Source organism: Patagioenas fasciata, chromosome 3, assembly GCF_037038585.1.
Source record: "Patagioenas fasciata isolate bPatFas1 chromosome 3, bPatFas1.hap1, whole genome shotgun sequence".
NCBI lineage: Eukaryota > Metazoa > Chordata > Aves > Columbiformes > Columbidae > Patagioenas > Patagioenas fasciata.
The window spans coordinates 47929816-47946259 of record NC_092522.1 but is presented as its reverse complement, the minus strand read 5'-3'; the positions used below and the strand labels follow the sequence as shown (position 1 = coordinate 47946259).

At 40.2% G+C, this 16444-nt stretch overlaps 1 protein-coding gene across 4 annotated transcripts in view; it reads right to left on the bottom strand.

The window, feature by feature from the left end:
- PCNX2 (pecanex 2) overlaps window positions 1-16444 on the bottom strand; it is a 152911-nt gene that overhangs the window by 131821 nt on the left and 4646 nt on the right. For 3 of the 4 annotated variants that reach the window (XM_071806293.1, XM_071806294.1, XM_071806297.1), the window contains exons 2-5: window positions 14565-14770; window positions 11778-11895; window positions 9477-9513; window positions 7318-8598 (exon numbers count right to left, since the gene is read on the bottom strand). In XM_071806293.1, the coding sequence (XP_071662394.1) occupies window positions 7318-8598; window positions 9477-9513; window positions 11778-11895; window positions 14565-14770 (1642 nt within the window). Of the gene's footprint in view, window positions 1-7317; window positions 8599-9476; window positions 9514-11020; window positions 11050-11777; window positions 11896-14564; window positions 14771-16444 lie in introns of those variants that run through there. The other variant, XM_071806295.1, reaches the window with a different exon arrangement.

Below are 16444 nucleotides of genomic sequence, written 5' to 3'. Positions count from 1 at the left end.
AACTGAAAAAACCAGACAAGCATTTGGACATGCAGACCTTTCAGATCATCTGTCCTGTTTTCCTCCAACCATATCAGCTGATCTAATAACATCACTTCTACAAACCTACCTACCTTCAGAAGTTAAGACATCTCTACACCAGTCTCAACTCACAGGACACACCCCTCTAATATCCTAAAGACGCAGACACTCACACTAACCCCTTTTCATTGCAGACACACTACACTTACTTTTGGAGAGGGGAATCCAGAAGTGTAAGAACTACTTTAATTGTATCATCCCACCAGCAGGCCTCAGTCCTTAGTGTGAAGTACAACAAGCGGCATCAAGCCTGAAGAATCTCACCGGGGCCCCCGACACTCACCAGCCAGGGTACCAGAGGCGAGAGGGAATGGCCAGTAGAGATAGACACCCTGCTATCTCTTGCTTGGAACACCAGTGTTCCTTCAGTTTCCAGAATGAGAGGAAAAAGAAAAGGTTCTCACTAAAACACTGACAATGTTCTGAGTCACCTGCTCTCTCTCTGTAGAACTCGATGACCAAGGATCCTTCTGACTTCTTGTGCAATAAATACAATGAGCCTAAGTGTGATTTAGGGAAATCTTTTGCATCCATTTGTGCACAGAGACAATATTCAATAGGTCTTCCAGACATCCTTTCTTCTATTTAGTAAAAAAAAAAAAAAAAGGGGGGGATGTTGGGATAAGGGGGGCAGGCAGCGAGGAGAGGATGAGAGCAGACAACACTTATTTCACTTATTTCCTTTCCTAAAGATCTAAACACTATTTTAAGCAGAAACTGAGCCTTATTTAACTGTGGCATTACTGAAGCATCCCCTTAATATAACTGTACCTGAGGGAGGTGACACAGCCATAGACACCTAATCAAAATCACCTTCCTAAAGGCTTGCACCGTTCAAGCTGTAAGAATAATTGATAGAGACCAGGAATTGTGGTTTTAATAAGCTAATTGGTTCTATATTGCCTCAAACTGGCTGTAGGTCTGGAACAATTAAAAAGATTTTAAATTTGATTATCTAGTGGTTTTAGAAAATGCCTCACTCTCTTCCATTCCAAACCACAAACCTTGCAGACTTCTTTTCCCTGCAGTGGAGTCATAATAAAAAAAAAAAAATAAACAGTACTGCTTCTTACAGGCTTAATGTGCCAATCAGACAACATCACAGTGATGAGTACTTTCAGCACTGGAAAGATGGGATATCATGGGTTTGTGAGTGGTTTTTAAGATTATTACTCATTTTCTTCCGAATGACTTACACCTTCAGTATTAAAATGGAGATAGAGGTGTCTAGACTAGGAGTGTTCTGCCAGGGTATGCAATCGGCTCCATGTCACCAAACACTCCTTACATGGAAACTGTGCTAGCAAAGCTCCAGTTACTAGGGAAAAACGCTCTCCAAGAGCAAGAGAAGAGTAAAAAGCACAACAAGGCAATGTACCTGCACCTACCCTGTGGCCTCCTACCAGGGCCACTTACCTCCAGCCACTGCTCCATGCATTTCTGCCATACTCACAGATGGGCTTATGGGAGCCCCAAGCTCAGATCCCAGGCTCTGCAAGTAACTCCATAATTTATCTGGAAATTATACACCACATGACTCAGATATGTGAGGATATCAAGATTCATGGCTAAGTCAGGCTTGGAGAAGAGTGGTTAGGAAGAGTCTTGTACATACCACCATGTTTTGGTCTGTACACAATTTTCATATTTTGGTTGAGCACAAGATACATCCCTTAGTTGACCTGGTGAAATCCTTAGCAAGATAAATATTTCTTTTATGTCCCATATGGGAATAAGATACTTCCTGTAAACATTTTAAAGTTCTATCTGCACTAAAGAGCTGTAACAGCATAGCAACAGTACTTAAGAATAAAGCATACCAATGAGCTCTGAATTTAAATGCCACTACCATAAATGTCCTGTGCCATGTAACTTACTGATTTGTGGAACAGATCTTAGGTATCCCAAATCACCTCTGTAGCCAGGCCTTTGGTCCACACTGGGAGGAGGCTCAAAATGGTTTTACAGGTGGAATAGAGCAGCTTTTGTACATGCAGTAAACCAGATACACTGACAGTTGGTTGTCTCAACTTTAAAGTTGCTTTATTATTAGGTAATTAGAATGAAATTTTATTGCTTTGTAACTTTTCTTCAAAATATTTTTACTATTTTGTGCCCTCTCTCCAGAGTCTCACAGACATTTTTCCTCATCTTTTACATGCATATCCCTGTCCCAATTTCCACAAGTTAAAATGTCACTGTTGTAATAATTTCAAATGCCATCTGGTTTGAAATCTGGTCAAGCAGAATTAAGCTAATTAAGCCTGAGTCTCTTCTGTTCATTAATTGCTCTGCTGTAGAATCTGCTGCTTTCCACAACGCCATGCTCCAAACCAGAAAGTTTTACTTGAAAATATATTTGTTGCCTGTTTGGCCACAGAGAAGTGATTTCAAATCACTCTGTGCTCTTGTTAGTACCTGGCATGAAACAAAAGCTCTACGCATTTTGAACTGTCCCATTCATATCTCTAGAGAATATATTCTAAGGATCAGATACAGCATTTTAATAGACATTCCCCACTCTTTCTTCACTGACTGCATTAACAGAAACAACTCATTTATGTGCTTTATTGTCAACTCAAATTTACTTATTATGCCACAAATACATTAAAAGAAAAATCTAGCATCAAAGCTGGTCACCCACCAAACAGAAGTACCCAAGAAACCCGATACAGTTCAGGAATTGGTATAAAAGTTCAATGTGGGCACTAAAGAAGCACACGGAATTATCCATTAATCAGGATTGCCACATTACTCCTGAAGCAATACTCATTGTACCTGTTACAGGACAGACAGACTTCAGCACACAAGCAACTTGCACAAAACAATCTCCTTGGCCAGCAGCAGTATTGGTAATAAAGTCAAGGGTTTCGAGGTCTCGGGTAAATAGTGTAATCACTATACCTAACAATTATGTCAGAATACAGACCTCAAAAATAACCTCATAGTTTCTTTACAGGTGTCACTCTTGTCAAACATACTATAACCTCTTTGATTTAAAAGATTGAAATTTTGAAATCTCAGCCCGTCAAGCCTTACACATTGAGCACCAGGTATAAAGAACCAAGCTCTGCATCCCATTTCGTACACATCCAAAAAGGGCATCAAACACCACACTGTCCTTCTCTGGCACTCAGCGTGAGAGTCAGAGATGGCACAGAGCTGCTCCACGAGAAGAGTGAGCACTGGGCAGGCCTCTGGGTGCCACCTGCCCACCAGCAAACACCCCTGCTGTCCCCTCCCATCACAGCTCTTATTTCAGCTTGTGACTCAATGCACACGATCCTTTTCCCCCGTGATTACATGGCAGGCGATAGCCCTCTTTCTCACATGCCGGTAAAAAAATTGAGGAGACTAAAAATATCCACAGGAGTATGTTTTAACTTTTTATAGGAGAAGGGTAATTGCTTGAGATCCAGAACTCACTTGAGGTTGTGGTTTATGCACTGCCCAGAATGATGAGTACCTTTTCTAAAAAGAGCCTGCACAACATCTAAATTCAGGCCACACCGTCCTGGTTTAGGTTCTCCCGTGCTGGTCCCCACCACTCCCACGGCAGGCTTTGCTCCCTGGGTGATAACACAGCCTGTCCTAGATTACAAGTCAGCTGTGCCAGAAGGAACACACATGAGTTTTTGCCCGAAGTCTAATGCACAGCTGCTCTTATGCAGCTCTAGACATGCCAGAGGGAACGAAAGCAGCCAATAAACCTGGCTTCCCTTATGCTTCTCAAAGACTGAAGAAAATTTGCAGTTGCCCTTCAACAGGCTCTCATTACATGGGTGGTGCAAGCTTGATTCAAAACTGAATGGACACTGGCCTGAAAGTCATTTTTAGCAACAGTGTCAGTGGTACATTCTCACGATCTAGAGGAGGTGGGATGGCAACAGAAAAGCTCTTAAACAGCTTTTTTATGTCCTATACTTTAACACACTAAACCTGGTATCCTTGGTAGCATAAAGCAAGGCTTTAATTTTCTTGTACCACATTTTACTGAGCTGTCTACTGGTGGAGACTTATGTGGCCAGGACAGTATCTCTTCTGTTTCCACAGAACTCTTAAGTTCTGTGAGGGAGCGCCCGTAATAAAGACCCATCCATAGCACGCACTCACTTGCAAGATTCTTCTGATGAGCACGTTTCTCCACCTTCTCCAAATTATGTAAAATGTCAGCTTTCTTACACACGGCTCTTAATAGCCAGCTTTCCAGGAACTTGCCAAGTTTCTCACATTGCCTAATAAACACCTTTGTGGGGTGCATTTCATGTTTACTTGGACCAGGCTTTTGCCAATTAGGGGGTTTGCAAGGTTAAAAGAACAAAAACAACAAACACAATGAACCTCCTCCCTCAAAACAACTGGTGCATATTGACTTGCTCTGTATTCCCCTCCCACTTTTTCTTTAAACAACCACTTTAATGTGGGAATAATGTTTATTCAGATCTGCTCTAAGATGCTATTTTGTTAAAGCACATTTGTAATTGTATGGCTGTAAACAAATTAGAAGCTTTCTCATTCCTAAAATCCACTCTTACTGTGGGGAAGCTGCCACTAATGACAGTAATTTATTTTAGCAAACAGCATGCTCTGAGTAGGCTGGAAAACAAAGCCTACTTGCTCTTAAAAATAACTGCCTTTGAACTACCTCTCCTCTCCCTGGCTTAAAGAGTTCAGAATGAATATCCTTTTTCCCACAGTGGGGGTCCAAGGTGCAGGAGCCACTTTGCAGGGACAGAAGCTGCAGCCGCCACCCCTGCAGTGCACTCCTTTGCCCACCCCACTCCTCTCTGGGGTGACACTTGATGGGCCCACGTCAGAAACAAGCAGGGCTGATTAATTACACATGTGTGCAGCTCAGCTTCACCATCTCACAAACATACAGAGACCTAAGGAAAGTAGGAAATTCAGTTCAGGTTGCTTTAAGAAACAGCTTAGAATGAGGGAAAAAGCAGATTCCTCCTGTTTCCATAGGATCTTGGATTCTAATAAGAACCTGGTCTGCCAGATCTAAAGCACAATAACTACACACACATTAATAAAGCTTTGGTTTGTTGGTTTTTTTGTCACCGTGGAATCTATGAGTTTGATCTGTTCTGATCTCCCATTGCTTTCTTTCATGCAGCAATCTTCTTCATTCATATTATCTGAGAATACGTGTCTGAAAACACTTTGCAGATTAGCTGCACTTTTTCTTTTTTTAAAAGCTCACCTCTGAAATTTTACTTTTCTGGCTACGTCACATCAACCTGCTTGCCACAACCTGCGTTTTGTTGGGTGCTGCTGCACAGTGAGGTGACCCTAAGCATGACCCCCAACACCCTGGGAGACCTGGGAGGGATCTCTGGGGGATCCACAGGGGATCAGCTAAGCAGGCTTGCTCCACACACATCTTAGGAAACCACAGAGTACAGACAGGAGCCAGTTGGACAGGCTGATAAACTTGATAGCGTGTAGCAGAAACTGCTCTGCAGAAAGGTCTGAGAGGCCAGGAGAGACGGGTAAGATCAGACCAGAAGAGAGGCACCAGGTCTTGGAGGAGAAAAATTGGACTAGGGAATAGAGAGAAGGGCAAGTACAGAAGAAGTGACTGCAAGATGTGGGGAGGCAACAGCTTTAGGCGAGCTCAAGAGCGTGTAAAAGGCTACAAAAGCAACAGTAGATTGCCAGGAATAACAGGGGGAAAGAGGAGAGAGAAGTGGAGTGAAGAGGAAGGCAAATAAGGAGGGACGCAGAGTGGAAAAACGGAAGAGGGATGTAGAGGAGAAGTAAAGGCACAGAATTAGAAAAATAAAGCCAAAGGAAAAAAAGTACATAATGAAAGATGAAATGAGATATGGGCCTAATGTAGTTGATAGGACAGACAAGAGGAAAGAGAATTAGGAAGGCAAAGCGAAAGGTAGATAGAATCTACAAGTAGATGATGCATCAGGAAAATAAAACTATCTACTTATTTTTTTCAACAAGCTAAAAAAATGAATTTCACATTTGTTTTGAAAAAAGCTGACAAATTTTGAAATCAGCTCTGTATTTTTCGTGTAATCAAAGGTTCTTGTGGGAAAGAGCCAGGAAGCAGAGATCCCCTAGAGCCCAAACCACTGTAAAACAGAAGGGCCAAGCTGTTCTGCTGGATGCCATTAAGTTACTTACCTTTCATAGGTACTGAGATTTCATCCTCTAGGGCTGCATTAGAATAGCTTGTTATAGGATCTAAAGGAAACCAAACATTTTGGAGAAGGGGGAGATACAGGTGGTCTTATTTCACTTTGCCCCAGATCATCTAAACTGATTGCACCAACCACTTGGTAAGTACCCTGAAGCGGCACCTGCCTTCGCTGCACCAAATCTCACATCCTTACAAAACAGTCCTGCCAGTTTTGCCTAGATATTCCCTTCTAACAGAAAGGGTCACAGAATTAGGTCATGGTAATGAGAATGCTGATTAAACCCAGATATTTCTATATAACAGCTATAAATTGGATTGTATATAGGTTTTAAAATTTGCTGCTTGAGATTTTTCTTCATTTTAAATAGAAGCCCTTTTTATTAAGTGGGAGCTTGCATAGGAAGATACTACTTTTCATTAAAATACTGGAGGCTTCCACTGAAAACAGCCAAACTTTCTTCCTTAAAACCCAAATACGTTCGCTTAAAGGAACTAAAAATCAAAACTCCTACCTATGGAGAACAAATACACAATTTTTTCTAATTCTAAACTAACCCAGAGCTGTGCAGGACATTTAGAAATATGTTTGCGTGCACACATGCGTTAGCTTAAAGCCGAACCATCACCAGTGACAATTCCAGCTTTCCACATACTTACAGGCACATACAGGCAACTCTTCCACATGCACCTGGTAAGATGGGCAAGGGCAGGTGTAATGCTATAGTTATACATGTTTTCGTAAGACGTTTTTGGTATTCCAACAATCCAGGCCTGCCACATGCATGCTATTCTAATAAAGAATACTAGATACATACCAGTCGCCTACTGAGGTTAGTATGAGGTTTCCCAAAGGAAAATCTTTAGGAAGGTAAAAAATATTCGAAGAACTGCAGCTGACACTATCACGCTTTCACTAAATCACCTTGTCCCACCAAACCCAGCCCTTCCCTGGCCTTATTAGCAAACCCAGTTATCTGGGAATTCGCGCTACTGTAGATGTCATGTTAAGCTCCTATAAATAATTTAACTAGTCACAACTTCTTTTTCAAGAAGTTGTAAACCGTGCATCATACCTCCAACAATCCCATTTTCCTTTGTCGTCTCCATTTTGATATTCAATTGATTAGATGCCTTCGTCTTTGAGGTATTAATGGATTCCAGGAGGGAGACAAATTCTAGAAAGTTAGATTCATTGGGCACCTGTCCTTCTTTAGCTTCCAGATCCGATTTAGAAGTTGGTAAGGTCTTTTCTTTGTCAGATACGTCCATGAAATTCTTACTTAAAAGCACATCTGTCCCACTGTCTACACTCAGCACCCGCATATGCCTCTTTTCATGAGCAGTTCTACAGTACTGCGGGTCTAGGTTCTGCAGGTCTTCCTTAGAAGTTATATCCAAGGTCTGCACATTTTCAGAAGCATTCTCCCTGTTTGGACCCAAACAAGTGTTAGTTTCTAAAGGACTGTTTGCTGGGTTGCTGTGTTCCTTCACTGCATCACCCGATTCATAGCCAGAGCATTGGTTGGAGGACAGCTCTGCCCTTAAAAATTCTGGAGTTCTTTCATTCTCACTAACTTCCGGGCAAGCCTTATCTTTACTGTCATCAGACAAATCAAAAGTGATAACGGGGATTTTGAGCTGTTCATTAGTTTGCTGACTTGGCCACCCCGGTGTAACTATACCAGACTCAAGGGCTGAGCTCGTTCTCTCAGTTGCCAGAGCCTGCAGGTGGACAGAGCCCGCCAGGTCACTGAGGGTGGTGTTTGGTGTAGTACTCATCGTGATGACAATTTTAATGGGCTCACAAAGCTGGTCTCCAGGAAGAGAGTTGTCCACAACCGCGACAGCAGTCTCGCTGTCTGAGCAATCAAGGTCCTCGTGGGTGTTACAAGAACTTTCCACATGCTCAGCATCTTTGGTTGCAATGGCATTGCACTGTGGGCAGTTACTGGTAAAGCCTGTCTGCAGTGATCTATCTGGCAATTTCTCCCTTTTGTAGCTTTTAAGATTACTCAAATGGTCCGAAATAACCGAATTTTCACTGTCCCATGGCTCTGAAGAAACTCCAGTCTTTAAAATATCACCTTGTGATGAAGAAATATTGGAGAAGTTTTTAGCTGCATCTCTGTCCACAAGAATATCTTGGGATCCATGCTGTCTGTATGGCTGCCTGTTCCCTTCTTTTTCATTTATTCCATTAAGACAAAGTGTCTCCATAGTAGCTGGTTTTGTCACTATTGCTGATGTTGTGGCAGCTGAAGCAGAGGCTGTAGAAGCAGGTAATGTATCTGCTCTGATAAAGGGTGAGGTAGATGAAACTGGTGGTGCAGCCTGGTCTTCTAATACCATAACACCTAATAAAAACCACACAGGAGTTAGGTGTCTTAAACCTGAACACCATGCACTATTAAAGTATGATTTTTAGCTAGCAAAATCTGATTCAGAGTAGAACAAATGAAGCACAGGTGATGTAGCTGATTAAAACAGCTCCTAAGCAAGGATCTTTTTTTCAGCTACATGTGAAATACTATACACGCACGCTAGAATCCTTCCAGGTCAAGACAAGTATAGCAGAATATCTATTTAATTTAAGTAGTCAAAATAGCTCAAGAAACAGCTAATATCAAAACTAAATTTTTTTCTAGGATTATCCCCACTTAAGGAGAGATGAAAGAAAAAATAAGCCAGTGCAGCAGAAGTTTATACATTACTTTGTGCAATCCCTAACTGGTTCCATAGGATATGGCAATCAACCTTAATAAAAAGGAGATAAACTGAAATATATTGTCAAGCACTGGAACTGCTCAGCAAAGCAAAGTGTGCCAAAGTACATACTACCAACATAAAGGTCAACAGTCATAACAGGAGTCTATAGTCAGAAGATGTTTAAGGACTTTAAAATGTGATCTGAGAACTGGCTTCCCGGTTTAACGCTTTCCAGAGGCACGGAGCTTCCTGAGAATGTGGCAGAAAGGCTTTTTCATCTCCCTGTGTCAAAATGAGGAGGGATACTTGCATTCTCACCAAAACGCTGCATCCTAAACAGCTTGGCTGACAGCTGAGAAAGCTTAGTCTGTTAGAATTCCCTTGAGATTTTGTTCTCTCAGGCTTTTCCATTCAGCACCTAACATGAGGCACAACAGAACCTGCCATGAGGTCCTTGCTGCCACTTTTCTTATGGCAAGCAATGATTAAACAAAGGTTTAAAGGGATTTATAATGCTTTAAGATACCTCTTAGATCTTCAATAGTTTCCTGTGTTGGCAGCTCCTAAAAATAAAAAGAACCACACAAAATTAGCATGGGCATGTATTAAATTATGTTGGAAAAAATAAATCTATAAATGAAATAGCTATCTAATAAAAGGTTAATTACAGCATTGTTAAGTCACTTAACATCACTGAAATTTCGACATGTACCTTGCATGAAATGCAAGGGGTGGGTAAGGGACACAGTTATAGAACAGTAATGCTCTAAATTGCATCATTGCAATCGTGTGTGATGTTTGGAGAGGGAAAAAATAATCCACATTTCTTTAAAAAATTTGCAATGTCTAATCCAGATTGTTTTTTTTAATCACTATGAAATAGAATGTGTTCATTTGTTACACTTTCCCAGCTATGTGTTTCCAAAGTACCAAAATGAAAAGTTTAGTCTCTGATACTTGGTAGCCAGTTTTTCAACGGAAAACTAAAGGACAAAGCCATTAAATTATCATAGAATCATTTAGATTGCAAGGAAGATTTGGAGGTCATTTAGTCCAAATCCCCTCCACCATACACACACACTCAAAGCAGGTGCAGTTAGAGAAGGTTGCTCAGGACCATCTCCAGTGGAGCTTTGAATCTCTCCAAAGATGGAGATTTCACAACCAATCTGGACAACCCCTTCCAGTATTTGACCACCCTCTTAGGGAAACAAATAAATTTAAAAACAGCACAACAAACACACACAAAAAAATCTTCAGGTACAATTGATCAATTTGTAGCTTTCCATGGCTGTAAGTTGCAGCCACTGTCTCTTATCCTGTCACTGGGCACCTCTGAGAAGAGCATGCTTGATCTTCTGATCTTTCCATAGGAAGCTGAAGAGAGCAGTAAGCTCTTCTTCTAGTCTTACAAAGGCTAAAACACCACATATGCCTGTCCTCATACATCATGTACATCATTCCTCAATCTCCTTGGTGGCCTCTGCTGGATTATCATCAGCAGGTCAAGGTCTGTCGGAACAAATTGGGGAGCTCAAAACTAAACACAATATTCCAGAGGAATACTTCAAGAGCCTAAATTCAAAGGTTTAAGTGCATAACTTAAAAAAAATTTTAAAAAGTTACTGGGAAAAATTAATGTGGTTCTCTTCTGGCTGACAGGCACCGAAAACAAGAGAAAATAATTATTATCTCCTAAAATTACATGCTGGTATCCTGGCAGCAAGAACAGAAAACTAGGTTTGAAAACACCCAGCCTACATATTTGGAAGTGGGAGACTTGGACAAGATCCCAAGAAGAAACAGGTTTGCAGAATGGACAAATACTAGAATACTGGCAACTAGGACAGAAACAAGGTGGAAAATGCTTTACCTGGTAAAAGAAAACTATTAATGTCTTTGAATCACACAGATGCTACAAAAGGGAAAAACACTCCAGGAAATGAGGAAATAGTTCTGAATCAGACCAGGATTTGAACAGTTTGCAGTAAGTAGGAACATGGGGTCGGGGTGGAGGGATATGAAGACAGAATGAAGTATCAAATAGCTACTTATTCAGAAATCACTAACCATCCTCTGCACTCACTGAGGCAGGAATCCTGTAGAAAAAATAGCATGGGATCACATAATTAAAGATTTTATCACAGTATGTATGGGGAGTAGTTTAAGATTACAGACAGCGTTCATTCTGTTTCTTAATTTTCTGATCCTTAACTCTTCAACCTTCTCATGGGTGTTTCTATTTTTGCTTTAATAGTGACATCTACATACATCCCCTCATCACTTAAGACACTATCGATTTAGAAAGCATGGCCAATGGCATGGAATGCACATACATGTATCTTTAACCTCATTTAGACATCTCCCAGATTTAAATAATGGTTTTTATGCTTTGTTTAACTGCTCAAGAGATGTGTTGGGTTCATTTTATAAGCCTAAGTCTTATTACACAAAACCAAATTATTAACGCTCCAGGAGCAGATCCCTTCTGAGGCAATGAGAGGCTGCTCTGATTGCACTAGCCTCTCCCTTCTCTCAAAGCAGCCATGAAAACCAGTTGCTCTTGGCAAGATTTACAAAGGCCATTTCGTATCTACAGAGCGGACAGACCCCTCCTGAGAAGCGCAGAATTACGTATACCAGCTTCAGCTCTGCAAACCCAAACCTTTAGGACAAGGCTGACTCACAGCAGTGGTAGACCTAGTAGATCCATGGAACAGCCCTTCCTCCTCCTACGCTGCAAGTGATCGGTGCCTGGCAATGCAAAACACCATGTGGCCAGCTGTGCCCCGCATGAAGATACCACTGCAGAAAACTTCATACTAACCATGGCTCCAGGTGAGTTCTGGGAGTGCAAAGCCTGTGCCCTTGAACTGTCGTGAATCGTTTGGGTAGAGCCATTTTGGTTGGTCTCACCGATGACACCATTATCCCCGGTGTTATTGCTGAAAAGGAAGTAAATGAGAATTAAAGCAATGCATCTTACCACAGAGGATCACAGTGAGTTCTGGGGAAAAGCTGAGGAATAATAACAGGATAGGAAGAAGTAACACAGTGCAGTGAAGCGAAAGCACATTTTCCCCATCCAACACTAAAAGCACAGGGCTGAAAAATACTGCAACCCCATTTTGCACCTCCTTCCTCACCAAGACAACTTGCTAAAAAATAAATAAATAAAAAAACCTTCGGTATAAAAACGGTTCTGGTGTCTTCGGCAATAACCACTGCCATGAAAAATATAATGACATCTCTTCAAACCCCCTATGTGTTTATATTATCATTTAGCCCGCCTAACACACACAGAGATTTATTGGCATGAAAGGCTGTTTGTGGCGTCTCCTTAGGCGTATAACACCCAAACGCTACTCCATTCACAATTTTTGCTTTTTAGGTCCTTTGACTGTACCCTGGTATACATATTGCTTATCTAATTGCCTGCTTATTTACAAACCTCCCATCAAGCAACTATTTGAAATGCAATACATAATGTGTATTCATATAATTATTAGACCGCAAAATAAAGTTGTTCCTCTGGTTTTAGCCAAGGCAAACATATATCCATTACTAATTTCATATGTTATAGGCAACTTGTTGATCACTTCCTTTCTGGATGCATTCAACGATCCACTAACTCTTTTTACACATACTTTCTGCTAGCTTCTCCATAGACAGAAGAAGGTATTTATGGACAAGGTTTACTAATGAGAAGCAACACATGTTCTTGAGTATAATACAACAAAAATGAAGTTTAAAAAAACGAACAACACTACAGTGAAATGGCAAAATGATAGGGTTTAGGCTTACTTGCTTGTTTGTGAGGTTTCCTCCCCCAAAACTTATTTTAAAAACCCTACAGCTGTATATAAGCTATAAAATTATTTACCTGGAGGTCTCAGTCACCTTTCCACAATTTTTTTACTAGTTAGCTTGCTTCAAAAACTTGTTCAAATAACCTGCCAACTACCAGGGCCTGTTTAAAAATTTCTGTCATCCATCTAGTCAAAACACTACGTTCTTTATTTTCTGATCAAGTACTAAATAATGGACTGTTGTGCCTAGAACCTCCTAGGAGGAATAGTTATGTGATCTAACACTCAAGTTTTAAGTGATTTCACTTCTACAACAAAGCAAAGGCAGGATTATGAAAGTTTGCATTAATTTCATTAGTTAGTGAACAGGAAAACACTGAGGTTCTGCTTAAATTTGAACCAACCAAGAACAACTGAAAAGCCTTTTAAATAACTGTATCAGACATCTGTAAATAGGAAATAGCTTTGTGGGCTGGCAAGAACTAAAGAGGAATAGAACCCAAAAGGCATCACCCAATCTAAAATAAAAACCGTATATGATCAGTGGCACATGTAAGAGGCATTTCTCAGAAGAGCCCCGATGCAGGCAGATCTCGACACTCCCAGTAACAGAATTATAGAATCATTTTGTTTGGTAAAGACCTTTAAGATAATTAAGTCCAAGCAATGTCACGGCCAGGAACATAGCACAGATGTGCATGTGTAAACACACAGAACAACAGTAGCATTTAGGTACACAAACAATCTTGATAGCTTGCACGGAATTCGCAGTAGCCACTGCAAATGCACCAAAAAATACCCAAAGAAGTTCTTTTATACTGAGCTCTCTGTTGAAGCTTGACTAGTAGCTGTAACAAACTTACTTGGTTTAAGCTTTGTTTAGACATTTCTATGCTGCCATCATTAGTGGAAGTACCTTATTTCAGCATTTTTCACATCTGTCATAACACCTGGGAACACTGGAAGCCGCTTGCTTGTATGACTTGTTTATATGACTCAAGCTTGAAAAACCAGCAAGAGACGTCTCCATTTATTCCAAAAAGCATATAGTGGAATATTTTACCTATACACAAATCTGGAAAATGTTAGTACTGGGCTTTAGCCCAATACTATTTTTACCTTAAATACTATCTCAGCCTGGAGGCAGCCTTATTGACTTTGATTGTTTCTTTGCAACAGAGTACTTGGCTCCTCAGTAGACAGGCTGCAGATAAATGCCAAACGCCTCTGAGAAATAAAAGCAGTTCTATCTTTCCTCAGGAACAGGACCACAGAAACATCATAGGCAGTCATAATAAAATGTAAGGGAGAAAAGCAACTTACACATCTAGGTATGATCTGAGTTACTATAAGGACACAGTGACAACATGAACTCAGGCTTTCAAAGCTGTGACAATATTAAAGCATTTTCTTTGCCAACAGGTGCATGCCAGTTCCTCTCCTCTTCCCAGCAGGTAAGCACAGCAGCAAGAGGAAAGAGCAAGCACTTCAGGCTTCCCCAGAAACCTTCTCCCAGGCTTTCTCCCAGATCTTTCAGTGCCTCCCAGAGAGGTCTTCTCCTTCCGCCTTCATCTGTCCAGCTGCTGCCCCACCACCCTCTGCATCAGGTGCAGCTCTGCCTGCTTCACCACAAGCAAGCTGCAGCCACCAAAAACAAAAGCATCAAGCACGTTTTTAAAACAGCCATTCCTCACACACCTGTAAAGAGTTTTCCTACAGTCAATAGGTATTTCTGCTATGCAAGACCATAGTGCAAACTCATGCCTTTCACCAAATGTACCAGCAATGCACAATGAAAACCTTACCTATGATTTGAGGGCTGAACTGTGTTTCCTTTTGGAACCTCTGTATCTTTACATTGCCTTCCATTTTTTCTTGAGAGTTTTTGCTGAATTACTTCACCTTTATCAAACATAAGGTGCAGACGATAACTGATCACCTTTATTACTGTGAAGAACACTGTCACCGAGCTGCAGTACACAAAAACTGTAACTGCATTTGCTGGAAAAGCCTACAGAAAGAAATAACAAAGACATAATCAAACCACTTTGAGAAGGTGCTACTAATTTCTATTAAGTAATTTTCAAACTCTTTATTCCTTATTATCTATTATTTGTACCTCTGCTAAGTTTTGCAACCACAAGAAGTCGTGCATCTTCATACAGTATACTTGAGGTCTGCTCACAAAAAAAAGGTCTAAGGATTTGTTCAGATTTCAAACCATTTTACAAGACATTCTTCTTTGGATTAGCTGTAGGTATTACTTATTTCTATAACAAAAATAAATAAAAATCTCACAATTAACAAACATTGTAAAACCTTTTAAAATACTGCATTGCCAGGATAATGCAGCTGCAGCCTTTCCTAAACTATGAACTTATAAAAATACAGACATAAAATCAAATATTAGTTACCTACAAAGAGGAACCCCCTTTTGAAAAATACTGTCATCTTACCATACTTCTCAGTTACAATTTAACTGTAAAATGCTGTAGTTTGATCTCCTTTTTCTAACATTTCACAACATGTTCCCAAGTTTCTTTACTGAAGAACTTTAAATAACTAATCAAGACTAGTCAAAACAAATGAATAAAATGAATTTGGGAAGCCAACCTCTTTGATTTCTTTTTCTGAAGTTCAGAATTGTTAATTTGCAGCTGTCTGTGATCTGTTTGCTGATGATCTGCGATGAGCACCATATTTCCTAGTCATTAAGTTACAGTTCAGCTATAGTCTGTAAAGTTCTTTCAGAGACATCACATACTAACAACATTTTTATATGTAAATACTTCCTTAGAGTAAAGGACAAATCATAGCAATGGACATTTGCAATTATAATTAAAGGGTGAAAGCCTTTATCATTATAGTCATGGAACGCCCTTATGTATTGTCACGCAGTTGCAGTCTCTCAATGAGTTTAATGTCTTCTCAGGTTTGCTTTTTAAACACAGCATTACTATAGGTGTGCACAATTTGTAGGGCAGGGGAGAAATTAAGATTTTCAATGCTCAGGATTTGCTAAAAGGCTACTGAAGTTAATTTTTTAAGAATGATCTTACTTTGGGCCTAAATCTATCATTTTAAGTATCAGCATTGTAGGTTAAGGAGTATTTGGATACAAAAGATCAGAATTCTTTCCAGATTTACAAATAAACCATACTGACCACACAGGTGAAAGAGCAAGGCACACTTCATCTCTAAAACAAGTCATTGCATTTATCTTGATGTTGAGATGAATATGCTGAATCATTTCTGTGTTCTTACAAGCAAGTGGGTTGCTATTCTGCTGTTGCTTTTGGCTTAGTGAGACTTCATACCTCCAAAACATACATGTGAAAATTCCCAGGCAAGTCTTTTTTTATTACTATTCTGATTCACATACAAAGAATCTATTGCACAAAAGTGGAGAAGCTATTTAGCATGTAGGTGCTACTAATGATCTCTAATAAGTAAGACATTACTTTCTACAAGTTGAGGCTTAGCCTGTTAAGAATACTTTGTGGTACTATGTATATACCGAAACTACGCATGCCTTTCAGTTATTCAGCGAATCTGAGCCAGAAAGAGGATCACTTTGCAAGGTCATGCTCTCAGGGTATAAAGTTTGGTGGATGGGGTTGCAGAACTTTTGTTTTATGACTAATGTATTTGCAAAACACATGTTAAAAACTGCTTGGTTTCACAA